General features: G+C 41.4%; 1 protein-coding gene across 1 annotated transcript in view; it reads left to right on the plus strand.

The window, feature by feature from the left end:
• The first annotated feature begins 9,269 nt into the window (after nucleotides 1-9,269).
• The window catches only part of LOC107187838 (ras-related protein Rab-37), an 80,676-nt gene continuing 63,658 nt past the window's right edge, over nucleotides 9,270-26,287 (plus strand). The window contains exons 1-2 of the mRNA XM_015576016.1: nucleotides 9,270-9,332; nucleotides 15,615-15,881. Coding sequence (XP_015431502.1) covers nucleotides 9,270-9,332; nucleotides 15,615-15,881 — 330 coding nt within the window. The remainder of the gene's footprint in view (nucleotides 9,333-15,614; nucleotides 15,882-26,287) is intronic.

Genomic DNA, 26,287 nt, shown 5'->3' on the forward strand with positions numbered 1-26,287 from the left:
AATTGATTCTGGGAATCGTTCCTGCGATCGAGGCTGCTTGGATCGATAAGTCACGATCGTGCGCAGGAAATTGTCGAAACTTAATTTTGTTCTATACAAAACATTTTCCGTAAAATCAGTATCTTAAATCTCTAATAAATCTGAAATTTGTAAATCTGTAAAAATGATACATCTTGTTTAACTCTTAGGTGGGTTAAAAACTGTCCCACCTTTTGCTTAGCTCTTTATGCACGGTGGGATATATTTTAACCCACCTCGAAAAGTTACTCATAGTCATGCAGTTTAATATTTTATTTTTATATAAGCTTTTTACATTGAAAAAAATTCTGTGCAACTAGAGTTTTTATTTTCTTTAAAATCGTGTGCCTCGAAGAGTTAAAATCTGTAAATGTTTAATAAAATTGAAATTTTTAAATCTGTAAAATGAAAGATCTTACTTAATACCTATAAATCTTTAATAAAACTGAAAATTTTAAATCTCTAAAACTGGATCGTCTTGCTTAAAATCTGTATCATGAATCTAAAATAAATCTGAAATTTTCAGATCTATAAAAATGGAACGTCTTGCTTGAAATCTGCATGTTAAATCTTTAATAAATCTGAAATTTTTATAAATACATTTATCGTCGGTAGTTTTAGTGTTACCCAAATAGATACACTTACCCACGCAACTTACTCGTTCCAAATAATTCATTAGAAAAAAAAACGTTCGAACATTTATATTTAATTTAACAATGTCAATATATAATTTTTCGATCCGTATTACAAGGGTGATCCCACACTTTGTACATTCGTGATCCTCGCGCCTATAGATCGCTTTCGATCGCTACCGTTCAACGATCGAGCAAATGATCGGTTCGTATGTATATATATACGTGTATCGATCTAGATATCTCGTGGCTCGCTGTAATTCCGATCGAAAGGAAACGAAACGGATCGACGACGCCGCGAGGGGATCGAGATATGTGTTAGACCAATGATAAATTGGATCCCCGTGAATTGTGACAGAAATTATGGCACCACACCGACTCCGCATACGTTAATTCGATCGATCTTTATTATTCGATTCGATCGAACACAGTTGATTATAAATTATCGTTCCCTATCTCTGGGAATATAGTTTGTTTAGCTGGCCGATTAATGGGCCGAGCGCCGGTCAACGCTCGATCATTAACGTCATTATTCATCGGCGATCGAGTGGCGGCGCTCCTTAACTTGTCGATCGTATACGATACCCGAGAAGCATCGATGTTTCGTAGTTACTTTTATTGAGCTTGCGTGAAATGAGAAATTGAATTTCATTGCTTCTTTAAACCTTTGCATTACGATTTTTCTGACGAGTTCAGTCTCTAGAACTACTTTATTGTCAATCATTTTTTACAAGTGTACATTCTCCGGTTAGGTATCGATACTTTTGCTGCAACACTCTGTAGATATCGATACTTTCCTTTCGATACAAGCTATGAATGAAAGTATCGATACCTTCACATGGTATCGGTTTATCCCTAGTTGCAACGAATAGGGAATAGTAGAATAATACGATATTAATAAAAAAAAGAACTTTGTACTCACTTTCCTTCGATACAAGTTACCGGTAAAAGTATCGACACCCTGACGGTATCGGTTTATCCCTAGTTGTCAGGAATAGGGAATAGTAGAGTAATACGATATTAATAAAAAAAAGAACTTTGTATTCACTTCCCTTCGATACAAGTTATGAGTGAAAGTATCGATACCTTCCCACTGTATCGGTTTATCCCTAGTTGTAACGAATAGGGAATATTAGAATAATACGATATTTATAAAAAAAAGAACTTTGTATTCACTTTCCTTCGATACAAGTTATGAGTGAAAGTATCGATACCTTGATACGGTATCGGTTAATCCCTAGTTGTTACAAATAGGGAATAGTAGAATAATACGATATTAATAAAAAAAAGAACTTTGTATTCACTTTCCTTCGATACAAGTTACCGGTAAAAGTATCGACACCTTGACAGTATCGGTTTATCCCTAGCTGGGGCGAGCAACGGTGGCGGTTCTGGCCCCCATCGTAGGTGGGGAACATATGGGGGAAGCCCGGCTAAATATAGAGGAGGCGCTTTTATGGCGTGCGCGCTGGTCGTGCCGTCGGGGGACCCCGGGAACGATCCACGGAACCCGATGGCCTTTACCCGACTCCGGCCGAGGCTCTCATTAGGGCCGCCGTTATCGTGGCGGATCGCCATGATTTCGCGAACAGGAAGATCGAAGGGAGCGTGCTTCCCGCATTTGTGCTTCCTTGGAAGAGACTCGATGAAGTTTTCGAGGAAGAACGGTCGTCGTCCTCGTCCGTTCGTCGTTCGAGCTTGATTCTAGGCTCAGACGCGGCCGCCATTTTGGTTGTTTCTCGCGGGCACACAGTGGGACAACCGTAGCCTATTTAAACGAATAAAACCCTTTAACCCTTTCTCTAATTTTCACACCGTGTTAGAGTGAAATATCGGGTTTATTTGTACGTAGTGGAGCCGAGAACCGCCTATCGTAAGTTCGAGGCACGTCTCTTGGAACGTGAAAAATAGTGATCAAACGATCGTCAACGTTGGTCAAGGTTGACGGGCAGGCAATGAGAGAATCCTTTGTTCCCTCCGTGATGGATCACAATAAAGCTTCCGACCATGCAGCACGATCCGCTCGACTGGCGGTGGAAGTCGAGGAAACAACGACCGAGGAAGTGGACGGCCGAGTTCAAGGACAATAGGACTCTTGGAAATCGGAGCTTGGTTCTTTCTGAAGAAACGTCATGCGATTACCTAAGTCTGGAGAGAGAAAAAAGGATTGCTATTTTCTATGCTCGATGATCACTATAGGAATACGAGAGGCGATTAGAAGAAGATCTGGCGTAGGCTTGAAAAGCGTGGTAGCAGTTCCAGTCTGACTGTCAAAAGACATAATAGCCTTGGAAGCTTAATTTTATCAGAGGCTTACGGGTGTAAGGTTTGTCCGTCTGGAAAATTTGGACCAACGCAAAAGATCCCACAAACTGGAGAATAATTCTCCCTCGGGAATAGTTCCTCTCTTCGTGAGACCAGGGGAAGAAAAAATCGTACAAGTAGCTAAAAAAGGGGGTAGTTGTTGTATGATACTCGACAGTATCTTCGTTTGGAACTGTTGAACAAGTAGCAACATTTTGGTAAATGTTGTGGGATCGCGATTTGATCCTGTTAGGTACACCTAAATTATGGTACCATCTTCTACTCTGACTATTTAAATTTACCACCACTGTCTACTTGCTGCGGTGATCGAGTACTTCAGCTTACACCTGAAAATCCTTACTAGCGATGACTAAAAGGGCTCTAAAAGACTTCGGTGACTTTAGGGGTCTAAAAGACTTTAGAGGCTTCAGGGCAGCGTAAACGGTAAAACTTTCATCAGATGCAACGAGCTTTGTATAATATTTTATTCTAAATAGTATACTTAACTCTTTACTGACCGGTCGACTATTATTCCATATTCATTACTAATAGATAAGAAACCTTAGATCAGGGTTAAAGAAGAAATCGTTACGTTATTCAATTACAGTTTTTGCTATGTTTCATGAATATAATTTCTTACTGCGATTGAACTGTTTGATCGTAGTCCTTGACTGTTGATCGTTGGATCTATTAAACCTATTGACAGTACAACGAATGCAGGGTGTCATTTCGACCTATCGGCAGCCATTGTGGTATTCTTTCTAATTATACGTAAATGTAACATATGAACTTGAAAATATGTATAAAATTTCACGCACAATTCCTTCTAGAAACCCACGTACAATGGAAATTCTGCTGCGGGTCAAACTGACCCTGCATAATACGGTCTATAGTTTTCTATACTCGCTATGCCCCCTATCCATACAACAATTACAATTAAACTCTTCCATGCGAAACTCTAACCTTCTAGTACGCTCCATTCCCTCGTGATCGCGAGAAACAATCATACAAAACCGCTAAATGCACCAAGCCAGACAGAAACGTCGCTGAATTTCCATCTTCAGGGGGTGAAAAGTCACCTCTAGAGATCGCTTCCTCCAAGTTTCTCACGAGTCCGTGGAAGGGAAACCAGAAGAGATCCCGCGCGCGTGTATAACGAGCCGAGAAAGATGAGAAAGAGAGAGGGATAGGACGATCCAGGGGCGAGATAAGGCGACGCGTCTGCTTTCCAATTCGCAACGGATGATCGCGCTGGCCCGAAGTGCGTGAGAGGGTAACGTGGGCGGGTGGAACTTATTGCGGTGGGTGGGCCACGTAGGCCAGCGTGCAACAGAGACCGCGAAACGGAACCTGTTTCTCTCGTCCCTCTGCGCGAATAACCGTTGAACAAAAAGAGACAGATAGGCTAACGGAGGGACGAGGGAGAATCCGACGAAACAGAGATGAGTATCTGCACCATAAAGCCAGCTGAACAAGGATAGAGACGCAGGCAAAAAAAAAACGGGGTGGGGGATGGATGGTACTTGGCCTGGAGACAAGGACAGCCAGATACGTGTGGGATAGAGAAGGAAGAGGATAGAGCAAGCGAGCGGTCGTCGAGGGAGAAAAAAGAAGCGTGCGTGACGCGAGTGGGACAGGAGAATCGAGCTGTTCCGAGGAACCCAAAGAAGGATAGAACGATATATCGAAGAACCTGGTGGATAGAGAGGGAACAAGCGATATACGATATTCTGCTGGGGAACGGCGTGAATAGGGAGAAGAAAAAAAGTCTGCACACGCAAGCCTGTTCAGGAGGAGGAGCGATGTATTCGCGGGAGAAGGATATACGACTGGAGGGAGAGAGACTTACGCGAGGAGTGAGGAAAGAGAAAGACGGGGAATCTCGAGCGTGGGGCCGCTTGAATGAGAGGAACGACTCGAGAAGGGAGAGCGAAGTGAACAAGGATAGAGTCTATCAAGCTGGAGAAGGACGGGTTGATACGGGCGATGACTTAGGAGACGAGGATGGAGAATCGAGAGTAGAGTCGCTGGCAGGACTGAGTCCAGATGAAGATGGGGAGTATCGAAGGGTGTATCGAGCGGGAGAAGGACAGTACGATACTACTGCCGTACGATGTAGGGGGTAAGTGGAAGGAGGATGGATCGAAGGTAGTCTGAAACACAAGGATGGAACACATCGAGAATCTATCGAGCAAGACAAGGATAGATTGAAACCGAGTAAATGGAAAGAGGATGCACCGAACGATACTACGGACTGTAGAATCGACAAAGACACTAAATCGGGAATCTGTCCAGTGGAAGGAAGACGGATCTCGATGTGCTATTACCGGAACGATGCGCAGGAATCGAGTGCTTGGTAGAAAGAGGATGGGGTTGAATGTGCCTCTGGAACGACGAGGATGGAGCATCGAGACGGTCTGTCGATCGGAGAAGAGGATAGATGAATGTCACTACTGTATATTGAATTGACTGTGAGCGAAAAAAGGATGGACTCTAAAGGCATTACTCGTGCAACAGAGAATCCTGCGTGCAACCAGGATGATCGCGAAATACGGTTGTTCGAGAGGGAGGGAGATAGAAGTTTCGTGTTAGAACGAACGGTGTAGATGGAGCTATCGCGTCAACGATGGAGAGAGCAGGATGGAATGCACTCTGTCCGTAGAAGGAGAGAGCATACGCTGTTATTGTCGGACCGAGAGGGACAGTGGATTCGCTCTCTGTTGGGGCGACAGAGACAGATTCATCCTCATTGAGTTCGTGTATAAGAGAGAGACGGGAGATTGGGAAGGAACGCGTGGCTACTTGGTCACGGAGACTGGTCGGAATCGGACAACAGAGGAATATGATAGAATTAGTCCCTAAAGGGAATTTACAATGGTCCGTGAACGGCACACCGCTAAACAAACGGGGTATTAAACCGAGCGATTGTTGGGTAAATTTGTCTTGTTTTGAAACACGGGGAATGTTTTGGGTGGAATCAATTTTGTTACGAGAAGATTGTTGCGCGGGAGAAAATCAATTTTAAATATTGTTTAATACTAGAACTACCAACTATGTCAAAATGACTTTCCAATACACTCTTACAACGATGACTAAAATATTATGACAATCCATTTTCTCAGATCTTTTGTAACTTTTATTACAGTACGACATTAAAGAAATTAGTTAATTTATAAATTTGTAAATTTTCAAAAGTTTGCCATATTTATCGATCGATTGAAAATGATATGCGTTTATCGTTGGTAGTTCTAGTGTTAATAATATCCGTTTCGGTAATTGTGCAGGTTAGCGGCTTTTCTCAATTTTAGCTATTTCACTACGGATACCGATGGAGCACAGAAGCATAGAGTATAGATCATCCACCAAGAACTAAAACAAAATAGAAGTTCGTTTCGCTACAAGCTTCAGTAATATAGAAAAGAAGCAAAATCCAAAAAAAAACTTCGTTTCCTCAAAAACATCGTTTCATCAAACACCTATAAACAGAAAGGCCGGCTCCGAAATGAGATCGAAAGAAACAGATTTCCAATCTAATAATCTACTCTTTTCGCGAGTGTACGTGATCGCGAACGAAGGAACGAATAAACCGAGTTTCCGCGGGAACGAGGCTGGATACCGACGGTTTGCTCGTAAAGGATAGCTCGACCACGGAGAAACAGAAATCGCGATAGCGCCTGGGGAACGGTAACACAGCCATCGATCCGATCTAGAGCGAAGACCCCGAGACCGAGGCTGCCGCGCATCGCGGAAGAGAGCACACACCGTGAGATCTCGAATCGAGGATGGGAGGGAAATATCGGTGAGCATTGAGAAATAGGAGAGTAGCACCATCTGATCTAGAGGAACGATCCAGAAACAGAGTGATCGAACACACACAGGAGTTTCGCGAATTTAAAGCTATTGCGATGAGAAGAGGAACAGTTTCGTTTTCTACCTAAAGGGGGATGAAAATAAAAGATAAGAGTGTTCATTTCGGTGGATATGACGGAAGATGAAAATTTTTATATTCCCTCCTCTATAAGCACGATATTTGGGGCTAAATCGACGTTACGAAAAGTATAGCACGTTCCATTCGTCTTACGAAGCCTAGCATCCCTCATCAGAACCCAATTCCTCGTCAGTTTAGTGTATAACTACCATCAAATAAATCTATTCTAATAAAAGTCTTTTTTTTTTTTTTTCAAAAAATTTTAGTAAATAATTATTACCTATTTCGAAATTTGATACGTAAAATTTCATCGTTCAGTGAGATACAGATCTATAACCAAAAAGGTATATACCAAAAAGATGCAGTGATTGGTTTCAAACGTCCAATGGGTTAACAAGTCACTCGGTCATTCAACAATTCGGATTCGAAACAGTACTGGCGAGATTCACAAAGCTTCGAAATCTTCTCGAGGGTGATTAACGCCGGCCACGGAAAAACAATCGTTAATTAGGATGGCTGGCGGCCAGTCGGTTTTAACGAAGTCTCCCTTCCCACACCCACTCCCCCTCCTTCCCATTCAAAACCCGTCGAAATTGTTCCGGTTTCTTCGGCCAGCGAGGCGGTGGATCCGCCATTATCTCGCGGGCAATTTGCGTATCCACGCCTTCTACGTTTTATGCGCGAAAATTATAGGGTTAATTTTCTGTAATTACGACGCGCGCGTTAGCGCGACCACCGCCGCCGTCGCCGCGGGGTGGGCCCTCTATTTCATTTGTACAAACGGCCATCTATTTGTTCTTTCGAGTTTTGTTTTTCAAGCTCTTTTTTTCAACTTTTTTGGCGCGTTCGCCGGTCCGGTCTATAATCGACAAATTCGAGGATGATTTAGGGGTGAGTATTAACTATTTCGTCACTTTTTTTTGTTCACTTTACGAGGGTAATCTGCGGGGATTTATTGAAATCGTCGCGGTCGTTTAACATTGGAACTACCAGCTCTTGTTGTACTTATAGCATCCCTTAACTTGGAAAATGCAACTATGTTCAAATTTGAAGGATTATACAAATTTAGCACTTCACTGTCATTAATCTACAAATATGAAAGGAATATTGTAGTGATCGGTAAACTTTGAACATCCACAGGTATATCATTTATCTACTTGGAATCGTGGAGTTTGTTCATTTCGATTTCAATAAACTTCTAGTTTCATTTTCCATAAAATAATTTGTTAAGTTCGTTATCGTTCTATATTAGCATATATACAGAGACGAACGCAAAGAAACGACCGTTGAATGAGGGGGATTAAATAGGAATCCGATTATCCCTGAAATTGAAAAAGTTACAATCGCCAATCAAACGAATTATCCACGTGGCTCGAGAAAGAGGAGCTTTTACACTCCCGGAAATCACGGCTCGCGCAAACAAAATTAACCACCCCAGGGGGCGTTCGCGTTGGACAATCTTTTTCGGTTGCGCTGCTCGCATAAATTATACGCGGCGGAACCGTTCAAATAAAAACAAAGCAAGAAAAGAGAATACGTACTGTTCCAGTGGTGTTCTGATGGAATGCAACGAGGAGAAAAAGTTCGTCAGCGCTGTTTGGGGAAAAAACAGCTTTCTACGAGTTACCGTGAACATCGTTAAAAATTTCGCCGTCCCGAAAGAACGACTGGGCGCCATGTTTGTCTGTGTTTGGAGGAATAGTTTACCTCGCGGAAGAAACGAAAATTGTAGGAATTGTTCGGGGAATGAAATCAGTTTGCAATTAAATGAATTGAAGGTAAATTGCCTTGAATTTTTGGAGCTTGTTTTTGAAAGGAATTCATGTGGATCCTTCCATTTAGAACGGAATTAGTAAATGTAAATTGGGTCGTTCGAATTAGGAAGCAAATTATATTAATTTCAAGGAAGTATTGAACCACGTTCGTCGGTGTTGTCTCTATCATTTGGATGGAATTCAAGTATTGAGCATTATTACAAATACAATAGAAACTCACAAAACTGTAATTTCTTTCAAATACTTCAAAAATAGAGTTAATTGATGAAAGGTAAGAAAAAATTAGGTTCTATTATGTATAATAACATTATAATGGGAATTATTACGTAAAACTGTGATGAATATACAAAAACAGTCGTCAAATGACAACAAATGAAAAGTGTCAAATGGTTTCAGAATGTTAAAATATTCTCTTGAATCATTTCTGTCTCATGTAATATACACGAAAGTACGCGAAAATATTTTTTTGCTAATTTTCAAATTAATTCGGGAATGAAAGGGTTAACCCTCACCGTTCACAGGACTACGATACGATGCTTTCTCCTCTGTTAACAGAGATCTGATGTGACGCCTGTGAACGGGTCTGGTGGGGCTGCGTAAAAAGGGGACGAAATGAGGGTTGGCATCGGTGATGTCCCAGTCGTGGTCACCGTTCCCGCCTCCGCGTCTCTCAACGTGAGTACTACTCGAAAAGGGCACGCACCCTCAGCACGCATTTAAACACCCCTTTAACCAACGGAGGAAGGGTGGGGGAGGGGGTGGACTTTTTCTCTCTGAAGCACGTTTTTCACCCTTGCGGTAATTTGGCCACTAGGCGGGATTGCAAATGAAAATGAATATTTTTTGTTGGGGGGGGGGGTCGTGAGCGTTGGATTAATTCGGTTCTGAAGCATTACAGTAACCGTACACAGGTGAATTCTCGGAAGCAGTATAGTAACTTGATTAATTTTCGGAAGCGGTGTAGAGGATGTGCTGTCGAAAGTTTGGCAACTTTTATTGCAATTAAATATGTAAATGAATGTTTTTCGAAAGAATTCTGGGGAATTATCGATAACGAAATTCTGGAGACTGCGGACATCAAGAAAATCATCGGGCAAGGGGTGTAATAATAAAAAATTTGAACAATTACCTTGTTAACTTGGTGAAATTTTTAAAGCAGTGTACTGTACCGCATTTACAATAAAAATTACAATGTAACTGCAATTGTCACGCAATTACATTGCAAGATTTACATTTACATTTACTAGATTCTGCAATTAGATTACATTTTGCCCAACTGCTGGACTATTGTGCTCGGTAGATCGATACGGGAGTCGATCGAAGGGATCGATGGGTAAAGTCTCGCGAACTTACGACTGTCGCCCTCGTGGAATACCTGCTGCACCGGTTCTCCGCGTTCCTCGACGCAGAGTAGTCGGTTCCAACTGCACACTGCGGATAAACTCGCTTCTGGTAATTGCTATCGCGAAATCATTCTCCCTCGAACGTCGTGATAGATCGGAGAAAAGTTTTTCGATCATCGCCGATAGAGGAGGGGAGGGGGGATTAATCTGTCTTGAGAGATTACGCTGACTGGGTAAGGACTGAAGATTCGACAGGTTATTGAGTATTGTATGAGGGCAATTTTGTATATGTTTAGGCGTTTTTGTAACAGCTCGAGAACTTGTGGAATGTAATAGATAGACTTTGGGTCTTTATGAATGTATAGATGTTTGGTGGCGTGATTAAAATTCAAGTTGTTGAGGTAGTGATTTGTTTATAAAAGCAAATAAAAAGGGGAAGAATATAAAGGGATAATACGAAGCAAACTATACATATATGTATAAAAAAACTGTGAACCATCTCTCTGAATAAGCGGTTGATGCGACGTTAAATAACAGAAATCAAAGAAACGGGAATCGTTATTATTTACTTATGCAACAATCGACAAAAAATCTAAACCTCCCCTTAGAATCAAATTTGAATAAAAATGTCTTTAAAAACATTTTAATTTAATAATAATTAAAACATGAAGTATAAAACGTTCCTATTTCTGCTCAGCGAAAATCGAAGTGCCAAAATTATTAATGCCAAATTAAATGTAATATTCTATTTATTATTTGTATACGTACTGAGCAGAAATCGGGACGTGATTAGAAATAGGGATAGGGACATTATCTATTATTCGAATAAAATTGTGCCCAACTCTGCTTGGCATCGGTGGTGCCCTCCATTTCTCTTCGCCGTGCAGACCGCCCCGTGTCGGACACCGCGTCGGAACCAGGGGGTAGATCCCACCCCTAGCCGCCACGGAGCGACACTTGTGACCCATGAATTTATCAGACAGCGCCCGATTGAGGCGAAGTACCAATTAGCTACGATGTGTAAAGCGACGAATTAGCATTCCTCTCTCGGCTGATGGTAGAGGGGGCAAGATCATAGCTAGTGAATCGTTGTTCGAGGGTGTGGGTACGCGGAAGCACGGCAGTTTAATTAAATTATTGCGGCCTAGCGGAGTTTCCACGGTATGATTGATCGTGCCCGTTCGAAACACTGGGATTGATCACCTTTGATCGTGGTTTTCGTCACACTATACTCTGAACTAAGGTTTTTAGAAAGTTTAAATTCGAAATGTTTCTTCGACCGTTTCATTACTTCATATTGCAAAAATAATCGTTTCAAACGGTTACATAATGGTTCCGAGTGAAACAGTTACGAAGAACCTTTGATCTGAATAATTGTTACGAAGAACCGAAATTTCAGACTATATCAGGTTTCGGTTATGGTATTATATCAGCCCCCATAGAAGTTAAACGTTATTACTATGATTTCAATAAAATTGCTATAGAATCTAATTTCAGGAATATTTCCTCGATCATTTCGTTAGTCAAAACTGCCGTAATAATGCAAGCAAATAATTGAAGGCGGTTAAAAGAATTTTCGATGAAATAAAATAAGCATTGTTTCACCCAATATCTAATGTATAATTGGATTAATTATTTTTACTATGATCTAAATAAGATTTCTAGAAAGTTTAACTCCGAAACAATTTCCCTTAGTCTTTTCGTTAGTCGAAATTGCACGATAATATGAGTACAGAGTGTGGGCTGCTATGAATTTTGAAAAAAGAAAACTGTCATTTGTTCTAGTATTACATTTAACGCATAATTGTTAGCGCTTCCGTTCGTTAAATTGGAGGTTATAATTCCATTCGCAACTTTCGTCCAGGGGATCGTATGACGTTTAACGCAGGTTATAAATTCGAACGGGGGCAACTTTTAAATTATTTTCCCGCTCCAATTAGTGCGCGCGGTTAATTAAAACGTCTTTTCACTTTTATTCACTCCCCTTGGCTGTTGCGCGCTGCAAGTGAAAGGGAAGCCCAGCGCGCGCGTCCGCCATTTGTAATTTATTAAATCTGGCGAGGCGGTCCACGGGGGATTCGACGATTTCTTTGACCGTGGACGTTTAATGGGTGTTTAAGAAAAATAAAACCGAAGGCTTAAGGAGTTACGTACCTTTGAGCCGTTAAATAAGGAGGAAAATAAAAAAAATTTGTGTATATGCAGAATCATTGTTTATCAAAAATTCAACATATACGTATTATATGTTATTTCCTTAGTAATGTATGAAAAATGAAGCCATATATATTAAAAGAAGAAAATGACTGGCTTTTAAAAGCGTTTTAGGTACTCGAAATTCAGTTTTCAATATCGGTACCTACAGGAAATAATTAAAAGACTACTGAACCAATTTGGATAAAACTTTTTGGTAATATTTCTGAGACTAAAATCTCGAACTAACAATTTTTCAATTTTCCCTTTTATTTAACAGCTCAAAGGTATGTAAACACTTAATGGTCTTCTTAAACAATTCTCAGTAAAGAAAATTTCAATGGATCATTATTAATTTAGAATGGTACTCACCGGTAGAAGAGTAAAAGTTTTCGCTCCAGCGGTAAGAGGATTTTACTTTCGCAAAAACGTGGAGGAAAAGCTTCTTAAGGGAAGGGGATGAGTCCATCGAGGGCTGGAACACACAGTATTAAATGTCACACACGCGATAGTTTACACAATTTTCTACATACAAGACTAAAAATAGGTAGAATAATCACGATGACAAAATTAGTTCAGTGTTCGTGCGCGAAAAATATATTTCGCGAATCGAAGTTAACGAAACGGCGGACCGAATGCGACTAACCACGTTCTTCACTTCGTTTCCCCCGGGTCACGGTCACTTCGAAGCACAATAAATACCTGGTCTATTACTGATTTCGTAGAAACGACTCGGGAATATTTCTTTCTTTTTTTGTGTGCGTTCGCGAGGATGAAAATAGTCGAAGAAAAAAAAACTTTTTAATTATTTGGTTAATTGCATATTTTGCCCTCTTTAGCTCAATTGTCCTGGCTGACAGAGTTGGGCAAAATGTAATGTATTTACAAAATTCAAATCACAATTACAATGTAATTGCAAGACAATTACAATTACATTGTAATTAACTATATTAAATGTACAATAAATATTAAAATGTAATTGTAATTACAATTGTCCCGTAATTACATTGCAATTTAGATTTTTTTCAGACATCCAAGAGAAATGAGGTTTTACAATTTCCTTTGCATCGTCTTTGTTTTTAATCATAGAACATTTTAATATAGGAAACGGTTTGAAATATATGGATTTATTTTATTCTTCTATGCGTGTCTTGAACATGAATAATTGAGGCACAAACATAAGTCATAACTCAGGTTTATCGAAGTTAGTAAATTGTTAAATAGAACAATTCGAAAAATCTTGAAATACGAGAATTTGTTAGATTGGACATTTTAAGTAAGGAGGGCAGTATTAAATTCTTGTACATTTCGTACCGTTTAAGAAATTATTCGAATACGTTACAAAAACTTGTTAATAAAGTCCGAAAAGCGGAAAACGGTCCCGCTAGATCGATACACGTTCGCGAAGGCGAAGGAGGAGAGTCATGCATGATTTATGATAGTATTGTTGCCCACGGAATGGTACACCGAAGAAATCCGATGTAATCTCACTGGTTCGCGCCCAGGAGGAAGCTTTCCAAGTCACATATGAATGTTTCAGAACGACGTCTGTTTACCTCCTTTCCTTCCATCATTCTTTTTTTATCCCTTTTCTCGGCGAAGCGAACAACCAGTTTAAATTTGCATTCATTCAAGTGCAAATAGTAGATCGTACGACGTCGCGTGGAGAACGATCAAATATGGAACATCGGAATATGAATGTCAACGTTTAATCCCGTGATGACCGAGTTTCTGGGAATCGACGTCGGTCGAAGCATTCGACGATCGTTTATGCATGAAATTATTAGAGCATAGAAATCGTTATAATTTCGAAAGAAAAACGGGGTAAATTGTATTCTGACGCAATACTCTCTTATACTTTCGTATCCACGAATTTCTGTGAAACTCTGTAATCGTTTCGAAATAATCTAATAAATAACAAAGTAATATAACTAGACAACAACTACCTTCACAATTCGTTAGCTTTCATGTCGATTACTCGATCCATTCGCTCTGAGTACTTCTTTTTGATACCGGTATCGGTACGAATACTTGGTATCGAAACGAATGCATCGATACTAAAAATACTCGGTATCGAAACGAATGTGTCGATACTAAAAATACTCGGTATCGAAACGAATGTGTCGATACTAAAAATACTCGGTATCGAAACGAATGTGTCGATTATTTACTTGTATTTACTTGGATCGGTTCATCCCTTCACCAGGTGCACCATCGGTGTCTGCGAATGGGAACGATTATTACGGCAGATGGGAGCATCCACCGTTTTGTAGTGGGAATTAGTGGCAGCGTTCGGTGCCCGTAGGCTTTGCTAATTGGCTTTAAGTGCTACAAGGCCGCGGGCGTAACGCGCCGCCGTTTACCGGATGAAGATGTCGCGGGGCCGATCGAAGGACAGTTATATATTCGTGTTGGTCCCGCGGCAGGCCCCGTGGACCCTTCTACGAACTGGTTTTCTCCGGTTAGTCTTTGATAATACGACAACCGGGACCCTCGTATTGCCGAGAATGATCGCCAACGGGCGTCTGGTGTACACTTATCGAGCACTTCTTCGGTCGTCGTCTGTCCTTGAGATCATAATAAAATATTATATACCAGACACCGCGTACCCCGAAGAAGATATACGTCTTCTGGATCGAGAATCGATTTCCTCGCGAGCGACTCTGGTCCAGAGAAAATCGACGAATGAAATCGAGCCGTTCAATGTCGATCGTGGATCGCCATCATTGGGAAACCAGGGGAGGAGAAGTTTAATTGAGCTGTTCACTTGCCACAGTAATTAACTCCGCGGGAATTATTAAGGAAATTTATTTTAAACGTAAAAAGTTAAGCACGTATTAAGTGAAATTGGAAATTGAAAACTGGAGTTAATTACTTTGGCCTGAGAACGACACAATTGTGGGGTTGGGCTCGAATAGAGGAACGTTCGAGGGAAATTCGGCTGTTTCTGTTGTTTTCAGTGATAATGAGCGTAATATGGATAATAGTAAGAATAATAATAATAGTAAAAAAAAAAAATATAAGTGTATTTGCAAAAGATTGAAGGTGACTTTGAAAAATCATGAAAAAAAAAAGAGTCGACAAAAGATTTGCTATAATCACGTTAAAGCTCTCTTGAAACCATGCTATACATGATAAAAACCTTTTCGATCGGACTGCTAATAACAGAGTAATCTCTACTGATCACGATTCGTGGTTCCCCCCGTATAACAATTCGTTATATAACTTTGCTATACGACATGTTTTTATAACTTATACATAAAACGAGTAAAGCGAGTTAATGTTCAGTGTCGAGGTGCCTTCGAGACTCATCGATGATTTACTGTAGTTCGGATACGAGAGGCTCCACTGTCTATCCTGTAACATTCTTGGTGATTTTGTTGAAAATAATAGAACTCTCACCCCCTCGTTTTGCGTTCGTCAGGTGATGACAGGCGAGGACAGCATGAGCGACGACGTGTTTGAAGTCGAGGACGAGGGTAAAGCGGCGTCCGCTGGCTTGACGCCCGGTACCACGGAACAACCATTGACCACAACACCGTCCCCGACCGGGTACCGTGACTACAAACCACCTGCGGAAGTGTTCGCCGAAAATTATGGCTACTCGACCACGACTGCCAGCAGAGACTACGACAACGTACGCAGCGGCCTGAAGAGGAGCAAAGAGGAGGACTCCGGTATGGCGCACAAGGTAAGCCACGTTTTACATCTGATCTGTATACAGGGTGGAGCAATAACTATGTCCACCTTGAATCTTGCCGTTATTTATAATAATATGAAAAAATGTTATATACAAAATTTACACGGTATAGAGAGGGGCATATTATAACACAAACATTTTCTGCGTGGGTGAAGGTATAGAGAAGATTTCAAGGTCATCTCTATTTTTTTTTTAACGGAATGCTATGTTTTTTTTTATCGCGATGTGATAGCCGGTGTTGAGACGACTTCAGCGAGCTATCATTGAAGGTCATGCAAGGTCAAGTGTGGTAGTAAAATAAAATGCACGTGATTCAGCGATACGAAGATTATTTTTCTTAATTCTAAGCTACTCTTCGCCTAGTTTCTGACTTACCAAAAAGTGATCTAGGTTACATTGTTTGGTAACACTGAAAAGATGGTCTTCTGCTATCCCAACGGAGAATGGGCTTCTATAACAAGTGACGATTAGTCAAAGAAGCTAGTCTATTCCTCAAATCACACTGTTGTACCATAATTCTGAGCTACTCTTGGCCTAGTTTCTGACTTACCCAAAAGTGATCTAGGTTACATTGTCTAATAACACTAACACCGTTTTCCTTCATCCAAACGTAGAGTCTACTCCTGAAACAAGCGACGACTAGCCAAAAGAGCTAGTATAAATTCCTCAAATCACACCATTGTAACTCTAAGCTACTCCTGGTCTACTTCTGATTTGCCCAAAGCTGCTCTAGGCCACATCGCCTAAAACCGGTATAAATATCATTTTCCGTTCTTCCTACGTACAGTCAAGCTTCCAAACCACCTGCCAACCGGGCAAATGTTCATTTCTCTCCTTCGTTCGTCGAATCCTTCTCGCCGATGCTTCCCAAACAAGGGGACCGCGAGATATTCCGAGTATTCCCGGCATGCACCCGTCCCGGGTAAAATATTCCCGGTAAGAACGCCCGTTCGATATTCATTACCGGGGCTCGATTTGCATGATGAATGGGACACAATGTTTCTCGGATGTAGGAGCAGCAAGGTCAGCCCCCCGTGCCTTCCCACCCCAAGGTCAGGCATGGCCTCTCCTCGCCGCGGCAAGCCAGTGGAATAATGATCGGGAATGTCGAGGTCCATACTATACACTCGTGGTACGGCCCCCAAGACGATTCCCTACGTCCTTCCTTCGGTTTCTTCCTTTTCTTCCTCGGCCGTCTCCCTCTTCCACGTCGATTCATCTCGATCCTCTCCCTCGTACCGAGGCCATCTTCCTTTTTCTACCGTGTCTTCTTGCCGATTTACCTTTCTCTCTCTCTCTCTCTTCCTTCGTTCCTTCTGCTCCTTTCTTTTTTACTCTTACCCCCTACCATACCCTTTCTCTCCTTTATTTTCAACACATCTCTTTTTGCCCCTAATACTCTTCAGCTTCCCTTCGGTTTTGTCTCGCTTCTGTCACGACCATTCTGCCTCCTCTTCTCTAATTGTTGCTCCACTTGGCGGACACTCGTTGGAGAAACACAGCCACGTAATAACCAAATTATTACTCTTGTGGGTATCCAGTAGGTGCATTTATCGTCGCCTACTTACTCGACCCGGTATTCATTTCGCACCCACGACCACGAGGAGGATCCTATATCGTGGCTTTACGTTCGACAGGAAGCGATTTTCCGATTTACCGCTTGGCCTCGTAACGAGTCGGCCGTTTTACGATCATCGAAGCTGTTACTGACTCCGCTCGCGGAAAAGGATCTCGCTTCCTCTCTCTCGTCTCAACCCTTTCAAACTTGAATTTTCTTTTAAGAGTAAAAAATGTATTTGATTATAAATTTTAACGGGGTAGACTGTTTAGATGGTATTTCGTTTTAAAGAAAATTTTTATGTATCCCATAGTTTTGTAGATATTAAATATACAAATTAGGAAAGAAACATAGACAACACTTTATAAAACTTAACACTAGAATTACCGACGATAACGTGTACCGATTTCTATCGGATTGATAAGCATGACAAAATTTTGGAAAATATGAAAATTTATAAATCAACTAATTTCTTCAGTTTCGTAGTGGGATAAAAGTTGTAAAAGATCTGAGTAAATACATTGCTATGACATTTTAATGATCGTTGTAAGAATGTACTAACCAGTCATTTTGACTGCTTTGGTAGATCTAGTGTTAATAATAATGTATCAACGCTTGAAATTGACGAAGACACGTGAAAAATACTCGTTATTCGAAACTTTTTATCTATATAATTAGTTTGCCCATCTCTGTCGACGACCCAATGATATCGAAGCTCGTGCAAAACACGTCTGCATCCATCGATTGGTATTAAATATATATAAAACGCGAACCACGAGAGTTTCGGCCTTACTAGAGAGGCTCGAAACGTACAGAAAAACCGTTTTCTGTATAATGCGGTAATTGAAGTCGAGTTCGGAAGGCGGGAAAAGAAATAACGAAGGAGAAGAAGAAGAAGAAGAAGTAGGTATCGATTCAGACGGGAATCGGGCGACGACGTATCGCTCGAAAAACCACTGGAAATGATGGGTAAAGAAGCGTATCGTAACTCGGATTTCTTCGCGGCGGCTGTTCTCGCTTGCTTGCTTCGCCTCCTCCTCCTCCCTTTATAACCGAAAGATTTGCAACAGTGCAATGCGCTGGGCCGGTCGCCAGCCAGCACCGAGGCTCTTCAATTATCCCTTATAGGATAGCAGAGTGTACTCGGTTGAAGAAAATGCGAGGCAAGAACCGGCTCGGGACCGTGGTGGACCCCCTACCGGTTTTACTTCGCCCTCTTCACCTCGAATCGGCTTTAAGGGTCCCCCCCCCACCCTTCCTTAATTGCCGTCACATTCTGCGAGAACGTTTTCGCGGTTCCACTGTGTGGTGCAGGTTTCAGATTCACGTAACAAATTGCAAATAATTTAAATTAAAAATTTAGTTTAGAATATTAGATTAGTAATACAATATTTTATAAGAGACCTTAGGTATCTTCCTCCCCCCTCTAATTATCTTATTAAAAAATTACGACTTGGAGCAGGGGCGTAGCCAGGAGAAAAAAGTGGCTTTTGCACCACAGTAGACTCGCGTTAAAGTAGCGGTAGGAACGCCCCAGCTCACACATATCATTCACACATGTGCGCGTACTCCACTATCGGTCTCCTTGTGTAACCGAAGTTCTGATATAATTAGTGAATCGATCAAACTGCCACGTGATCCTGTGCGTCTATTAGCTCGCGTTAAAGTACCGTTTCCAAGAAAAACCCGTCCCGAATAGTCCCGGCAGCGCTACTTTAACGCGAGTCTACTGTACTCTGGAAGAAAAAAATTACAGTTTGCCCCTTCCCTTCCCTACAAGAAAAAAGTTGAATTTTGCCCACCCCCCTTCCCGGAGAAAAAAGAATTAAATTAACAAAATTACATAACCTGTAACCAGAGATGGGCAAACTCATTATCTAGATAACAAAGTAGTAATTTAAACCTCGGAACGACACCCTTAGATACTGCTGCTTTTCACTGTGTATTATTCGAATAAAATTCTCCCCAATTCTGCCTGCAACTGATTTGAAAAAAATAAATCATTATGTACCACTGTGCCATCAGCTGGAACCTTTCGGTTCACGACAACCGCCGCGCAGTTCACGTGTACAAAACGCGTCCGTCTGAACGCCTGGTTTTGCGAGTGTTCACGGTACAGTGGGCTCTATCAATGGGCCGCCGCTGGCGCTCGAGACCTCGAGAGTGTCGCGGGGATTCTGGCCGCGTCAAGCGTTGAGCCGCCTACGTAGGCGGATTAAGAGGCACACAATTGGCTCTGCGCCACAATGCGTGAACCCGATCGCGCCACGGCATTGCTGCGCGATTAAGCTGTTCCCTGGATGGACCGGCGTGCATTAACGTCCACCGAAATCCGACGTGTATTGAGCTAATACACTCGGTGTACCGGATATACGTCAGAGTGTTCGCGTAGCCTCGTCGATCTGACGTATTAATACATTGGATTTAAAGGGGACCAGGGACAGACGTAACAGTCTTTTTGGGTGTGGAACTTTCGAATTTTTATAAATCTCTTATACGATTAAGAATTTTCCTTTTCAATTGTCCATAATACAGGGGAACCTGTTGTACCTTGGGTACACTTTTTGTTTTTATTTATTTGTTTTTTCAAGAATCTTAAATAATTTACGCACTTTATAGATTGTAGATAGTTTACTGATTAATTAGATTGATTTTTGTAGAGTGATTCCAATATATTTTATTAAAATTATAAGTGTAATTATGTTCATGGTACAACAGCCCCTATGTACTTCGGACTTAGTAAATGCAGTTTGAAATGGTTATCACGTGTGTGACTCGATGTTATAAGGCAAGGGGTTAAATCGAACGATTGCAAATAGTCGTTGCAGTGGTCTGCGCGCCAGTGTAAAGTACTCAGTACCTCTTGTGCACTGTTGCTCACCGGGTTCGTTAGTGGTCGCGAGCCAAGGGGAGGGAAAAAGGCAAGATCAAGACGATTTTTTCCTCTAGCCCAGAAGAGGCTGGAGCGTCGCGCGTCGGCTAGAAACCGTCGTTGACCTTAAGCGGAGCTGTGCATTTGGCGGGCTCGCGCGCAGTCGCATACAAATTGAGTTAGCGGACTCGTGGTAATGGAGGTAGACGGGAAAACGCGGGCGAACGAGCCGACGAAAGTTTACCACCGAGAATCGACCGCAATTGTTACCGTTCGATCGGACAGATCATCGATAAGTCGTCTTTTACGAGTAATTAAAATATTAACGATCTGTTCGAATATATTCGAGTAATTCGAATATTAACGAGTAATTCAAATGTTGATGGTCTGTTCAAATATATTCGAGTAATTCAAATGTTATCGATCTGTTCGAATATATTCGAGTAATTCAAATGTTGACGGTCTGTTCGAATATATTCGAGTAATTCAAATGTTAACGGTCTGTTCGAATATATTCGAGTAATTAAAATTTTAACGATCTGTTCGAATATATTCGAATAATTCGAATATGTTCGAGTTGAAAATTCATCTTCAAGTAAATCAAAGTATTACCGAGTGCTCGAATATTCGAACCGTTTGGGTTTTTCAAGTAGCTCGCCCTTTTTTCGAACAATTCGTCGATTTCAAGTAGCTTGAAAAATTCAGATCCTCGACTCGGTTCGACCGACCGATCGTTACTGGTCTCGAAATTCGAATAATTCGAGTATTCGCACACCCCTAATCCACACACACAGAATTGCACGACGATGAAGCGTACCGCGATAATGCCCCTAAAAATGGCAACGTGTGTGTGCCCGCGCACCTTTTTGCAACAAGTATTTCAACAGAAAGGTTGACTCGCCTTTTATCGTGAATCCGAAGGCAGCAACTCGACCGAACAGGCTCGGAAACGGGAGACGGTTCCGAGGCGCGTTTTTCGCGCTCGCGCGACTTATTGGTATTCCAGCCGGGCAGCTCCCCGAACTGGGAATTGTAAATTGATAAACGTTCGACCGTGCCTCACGAAGAAGGGGACACGACTCCGGTAAGGCGTTCCCGAACCATCAGAAATTTCCTCCTGGGGTTAAAAAAAAAAAAAAGAAAAAGGTTATCCAACGATCGAACTTCCAACCGTAACATATTCGATCGTTCCACTTTTTCGGGATTCTTTCGTAATTTCTCGACCGTAGATCACCCCGAAATCTCTCCCACGTCACAAATGTTTTTATCATTTCGATGGTATATTATATCTTTCGTGTCCCGAAGTTTGAGAAACGAACGAAAAAGATTTAATAATTCTAATCACTTGGGAGCTATTTAGAATCTTCGTTCGCCCTTGGTCAGATTCTGTTGGATCTCTATCTGACGCGATTTTTTCGTATCGCAGGAAGAGGGATTAATTAAATTTCATTCGCGAATCAATCGGCCCATCCCGAGACTCGGGATCCATAATACATAAAGAGAGCTCTCGGGGGGGGGGGATTTGCAATTCCGAACGGGGACAGAAACCCGAAGTTAGTTCGTTCCGATAATGGCCGAAGAAACCGCGGCCGTTCGAGTAGTAATTTCATTCGACTATCGGGGGATGGCAAAAAGGGAAGGGGATGGGCGCGCCTTCTTATATTGTACGCTGGTAATTGAGTTTTTGAGCAACGTGTTCTGGGAACGTTCGATCTTTTGCTTCCGAAAACTTTACCTGCAGCCGTCATTTTTCATTCTGTGCTAACATCGTGGAAGTGGGTTAGGTACTGTCATTTAACACAGCCTTCTCTATTCATTCCTCTATCCATGTATCCTTCCATTGGGGTTAAAGTTGAACTGTGATCTTACAAAATTTAAATTCTCCGAAAGCTTTTATAATATATAAATGTTCGATATTTTGCTGGAAGAGTCGTAGGGGGAATTATGTTTATATAACTTATTATGCGATCATCTACTTTAGTTCTTGATCATTTGACACATTTATTCTTGTCACGGTTGGAAAAGGTAATAGAAGCCAAAGGTGACTACATTTCTGAAGTATTGTTTCATCCACAATATACAATATTTATCTCTATTGATTAAAACAGCACGAACTTTCGTGGTTACTTAATTCTACACAGACAATATTGTATAATTAGTAGACTGTGGATTTTTATGCAAAATGACATTTTATAAAGTAATTTACAAAGACATGAGCAAATGTAAGAATTTCTTCTTTCTCTTAAGTATCTTATTAGGGGAAGAATGAAATAGAAAATTCGTAGCTTCTGATGAAAGTTTTGTCTTTTACCGTATTTGGGAGTGCCCTACAGACTATAAATGCATAAAATCAGCAGTCTAATAATTATCTTCAATTATTGCAGCTTTAGATCACTTCCAAATGGATATTCGATTGTTCGCCATTTTCGTTGAAAATTCAAAAGTCTTATATCGATCGGAACCTGCGCGTCGCGTCACTGTACTGCGATCGTTCGTAATTAGAGCCAATTAACCGGCTATATATAGCGTGTAGACTATTTCGCACGGAATCTTGTTATCCTCGGTCGCGTTTTATCGGTCGGTGGTCTCCGGCATCGTTTCGTGTGCTCCTCGGTCTCTCCTCCCCCGGCCACCGTCGTCGCGGGACCGATTAGCATACAAATGCGCGCGACCTTGTCCCCTCCATTGGCCCCTCCAACGACATGAAAATCCGTATTGCACGCGTGTGCATCGGCGCATCGAAGCCTATCTGGAAGGTATTGTGGGAGCAAATGTGCCTTGTTCGTACAGACTCCTCTCGATTATCGTCTGACTTGTTCTACACGATTATTGTCCAGGCGTTATCCCCACCACTGGGGGAGCTGGAACCTGTCAAACGCATACTTCGTTGCCTCTGTGTGTTTATTGTCGAGGCTCAGACTGCGAGAAAACAACGAATTTAAGAGGATCTGATGAGTTTCTCCCTATACGATTATTGTCCTGGCGTAGACCAGAGTTCTGGACGATAATCGAGAGGAGTCTGTACTATGTACAAGTGCATTAGGGTAAATGTCCCTAATTGTGACACTTTATTTATTTTAATTAATAAAAATGTAATGTACAGACTCCTCTCGATTATTGTCTCAACCGAGTCTTCGCTGGGACGATAATCTTATAGGGAACAATGAATCAGACTTCAAAGAGGATTTGAATTCTGAAATATTTTAGAAGGGATGCTAGATAATACTATGTTCCAAATTACTTTATCGAAATTCCGATTAAAACCCATGTAAAGCTATATCAACTCACATTGACAGTTCTTTTATGCTCAAATAAAAAAAACAAAGTCGATGACCGGATGCATCGACGTTGTTAGGATAAGGTAGAAGTCGAAAGTCGACGTTGAAATACACGGCCTTTCGAAGTCGCGCAAAGGAACACGTGTATTACATATATGTATATATACGTATATACAGGGTGTCTCAGCTAACTTGATCACCTTGATTAATGACTTAACAGTATACATTTTATGAAAATTTTAAGTCGTGTTACTTTCAAGGTCACCTTAATCCTTTTTTAACGCAATTACCTATTTTGTTAAAACGCGTTGACCTTCATACGTCCTAAACCTAATAGTTAACGAAATATTTACAAAACAATCATTGTATTGAAATTGAAGTACATCAGGTCGAGCACCTATAGCTTCCAGATAGTAAGTACATATTAAAAATTATTTTCTAAATACCTCATTAACCATTACTTTTAGGACGTATGAAGGTCAACACATTTTTACCCAGAATTTGATACTCTATGGTACAAAACACAGGTGATTCCGTTAAAAAAACATCAAGGTGACCTTGAAATCTTTGAAATGCCTCCACCCATAATAAAAGCACGTACCTTACAAGATGTGCCCCTTGATGCCATTTCAGTTTCACGCCTCAAAATTTTCATATAGTGTAGCTACCGTTAAGTCATTATTCGAAGTGATCAAGTTAGCTGAGACACCCTGTATATACACACATCCAATGTCCCGACGTGACAATGCCGGACGTGCACTTATACGGACTGCATTATAATTTGCATTGTGCGCGGCCGTGCCATGTGCGTGCACGCGCGCGCTCGAAAACGCACGAGATATCGCGTTGCACGCGCACGGAGCTCTACGACGATGTACACTCACGAGCAAGCTCGGCTTCCACTAGGGGAAAAAAAGGCGTAGAAGAAAAGTTTCGCAAACTTACTAAATTTATTTCAAGTACAGGAATAAATGTTAAACCGAATATTAATTTGGTATAAATTTCAGTAACTCCCCAAAACTAATTTTTCAAGGGAACGAAAAGAAACCACAGTAATGTCTCGATGAGTGCAACGTCCATTTCGGAGCATTCATGGCAAGGCGGAAAGGTTTTCAGCCCCTCATAAATTTGTTTTTTTTTACCCGAAACTGAGTCTCTGCTTAGCTTCTGTTTACTCTGTTTTAATTGATTCCAGAGGGGACACCTCCTCGCAGTGTCGCATTCATCGAGGGTCTCCTCAATTCATTACGCAACATTTCATCTATGTACAGTGGTGTTCCAAAGTATTGTACTCTGTATGTATACGTGTGGAGTCGGCTTTATTGGAGCTCGACGCGCACCGACAGAATCGCATAAATAAATTGGTTCGAAGAACGGAATAATATCCGCGAGTAGGAAAGTGGTCTTCACTTTCACCACGGCTTTAAATCAGCCCGCTTGTCCACGCGTGTTAATTTGCATGATACGTGAAAGGAAATGTGTACTTTTCGTTTGATTTATCGTCACGGTTTTAGCCGTATGTTGCCCCCCTCCCCTTATCCGATTTAATACTCGACGATGGCGATCTTTATCTCCATACCGTACTACGTAAGCCTCCCTTTCGAAACAGAGATTCTCATAAATCATCGCTAGTCAATTAACATCGATTTGAATTTTTATTGAGCACCGAATCATCGGCCCCTTATCAATCTCTTCGGACATCTCCTTTACCGATTATTATCAGTCGAAGCTCTTCGGTGTAATAATATTTATCTTTTAGAGTGATTAAATAAATGTTAGTTGTACCAATAAGTAATTCGCAATTTCTTTTTTATAACCTGGTAACGTGGTATAAATTTGAAACATTTTTCGTGCTCTTTGTGTCTTTCGAAATGATCGCGAATATTACCATAGCTTGATAAATATATGGAAAAATAATACCCCTGAAAAATCCATAACTTTTATTCGCTTCCGTGATCCATTTAACGTTCGTCAAGTAGCCCGTAAACTCGATAGAAATATGCAAAAAACACGTCCCCGCGAGAGGTAACAATTTCAACTTTTATACGGGACTAGCAATAACCTCGTTAAAAGTATAAAAAAAGACAACACAAACACTCTGAAAATTTCTAAAAGCATACTAGAGAAACATCCCCTGAAAAAAACCATTCTCTTTCGTAAAATTGCCTGGCTCGATAAAAATATACAAAGAAAATACATCACTTGAGAAAAAAAAAAAGAAATTCACAACGTCCGTCAGGAGATCCGAAAAAAAAACTTGTTAAACTGAACAAAAAAGACCCTGATGAAAGTTCATATCGTGTATTTTCGGGATCAAAAAGGGGCTCGATAAAAATACGAACAAAAAAGGACACCCTCGCCTCTGAATTAGAGGGTGTCGAGTACTCTACGCTGTTGTGAAAGAAAGAAAAAAAAAATGAAACTCTTCGATGAAATTCGGTGGAGTCGCCGGTCGAAGAGACGTTGGCCACGCGAGGGGTGAAACTCACGGAACAAAGGTGCGCGCCTGGCAAAGAGGGGCAGAGACAAGAAGGGGGTGGGGGCTGATTGGGGGAGGGGGGCGGTGTGCAACGACCGAGGACAGAGATCACGGAATAGGGAGAGGAAGGGAAGGGGAGGGCATTGAATTAAGTTTCTCCGCCCCTGAGGCCGACACATTCGCCGATACTCGTCACGACCAACCCCCCTG

The sequence above is a fragment of the Dufourea novaeangliae genome, unplaced genomic scaffold (genome assembly GCF_001272555.1).
Source record: "Dufourea novaeangliae isolate 0120121106 unplaced genomic scaffold, ASM127255v1 scaffold112, whole genome shotgun sequence".
Classification (NCBI taxonomy): Eukaryota; Metazoa; Arthropoda; class Insecta; order Hymenoptera; family Halictidae; genus Dufourea; species Dufourea novaeangliae.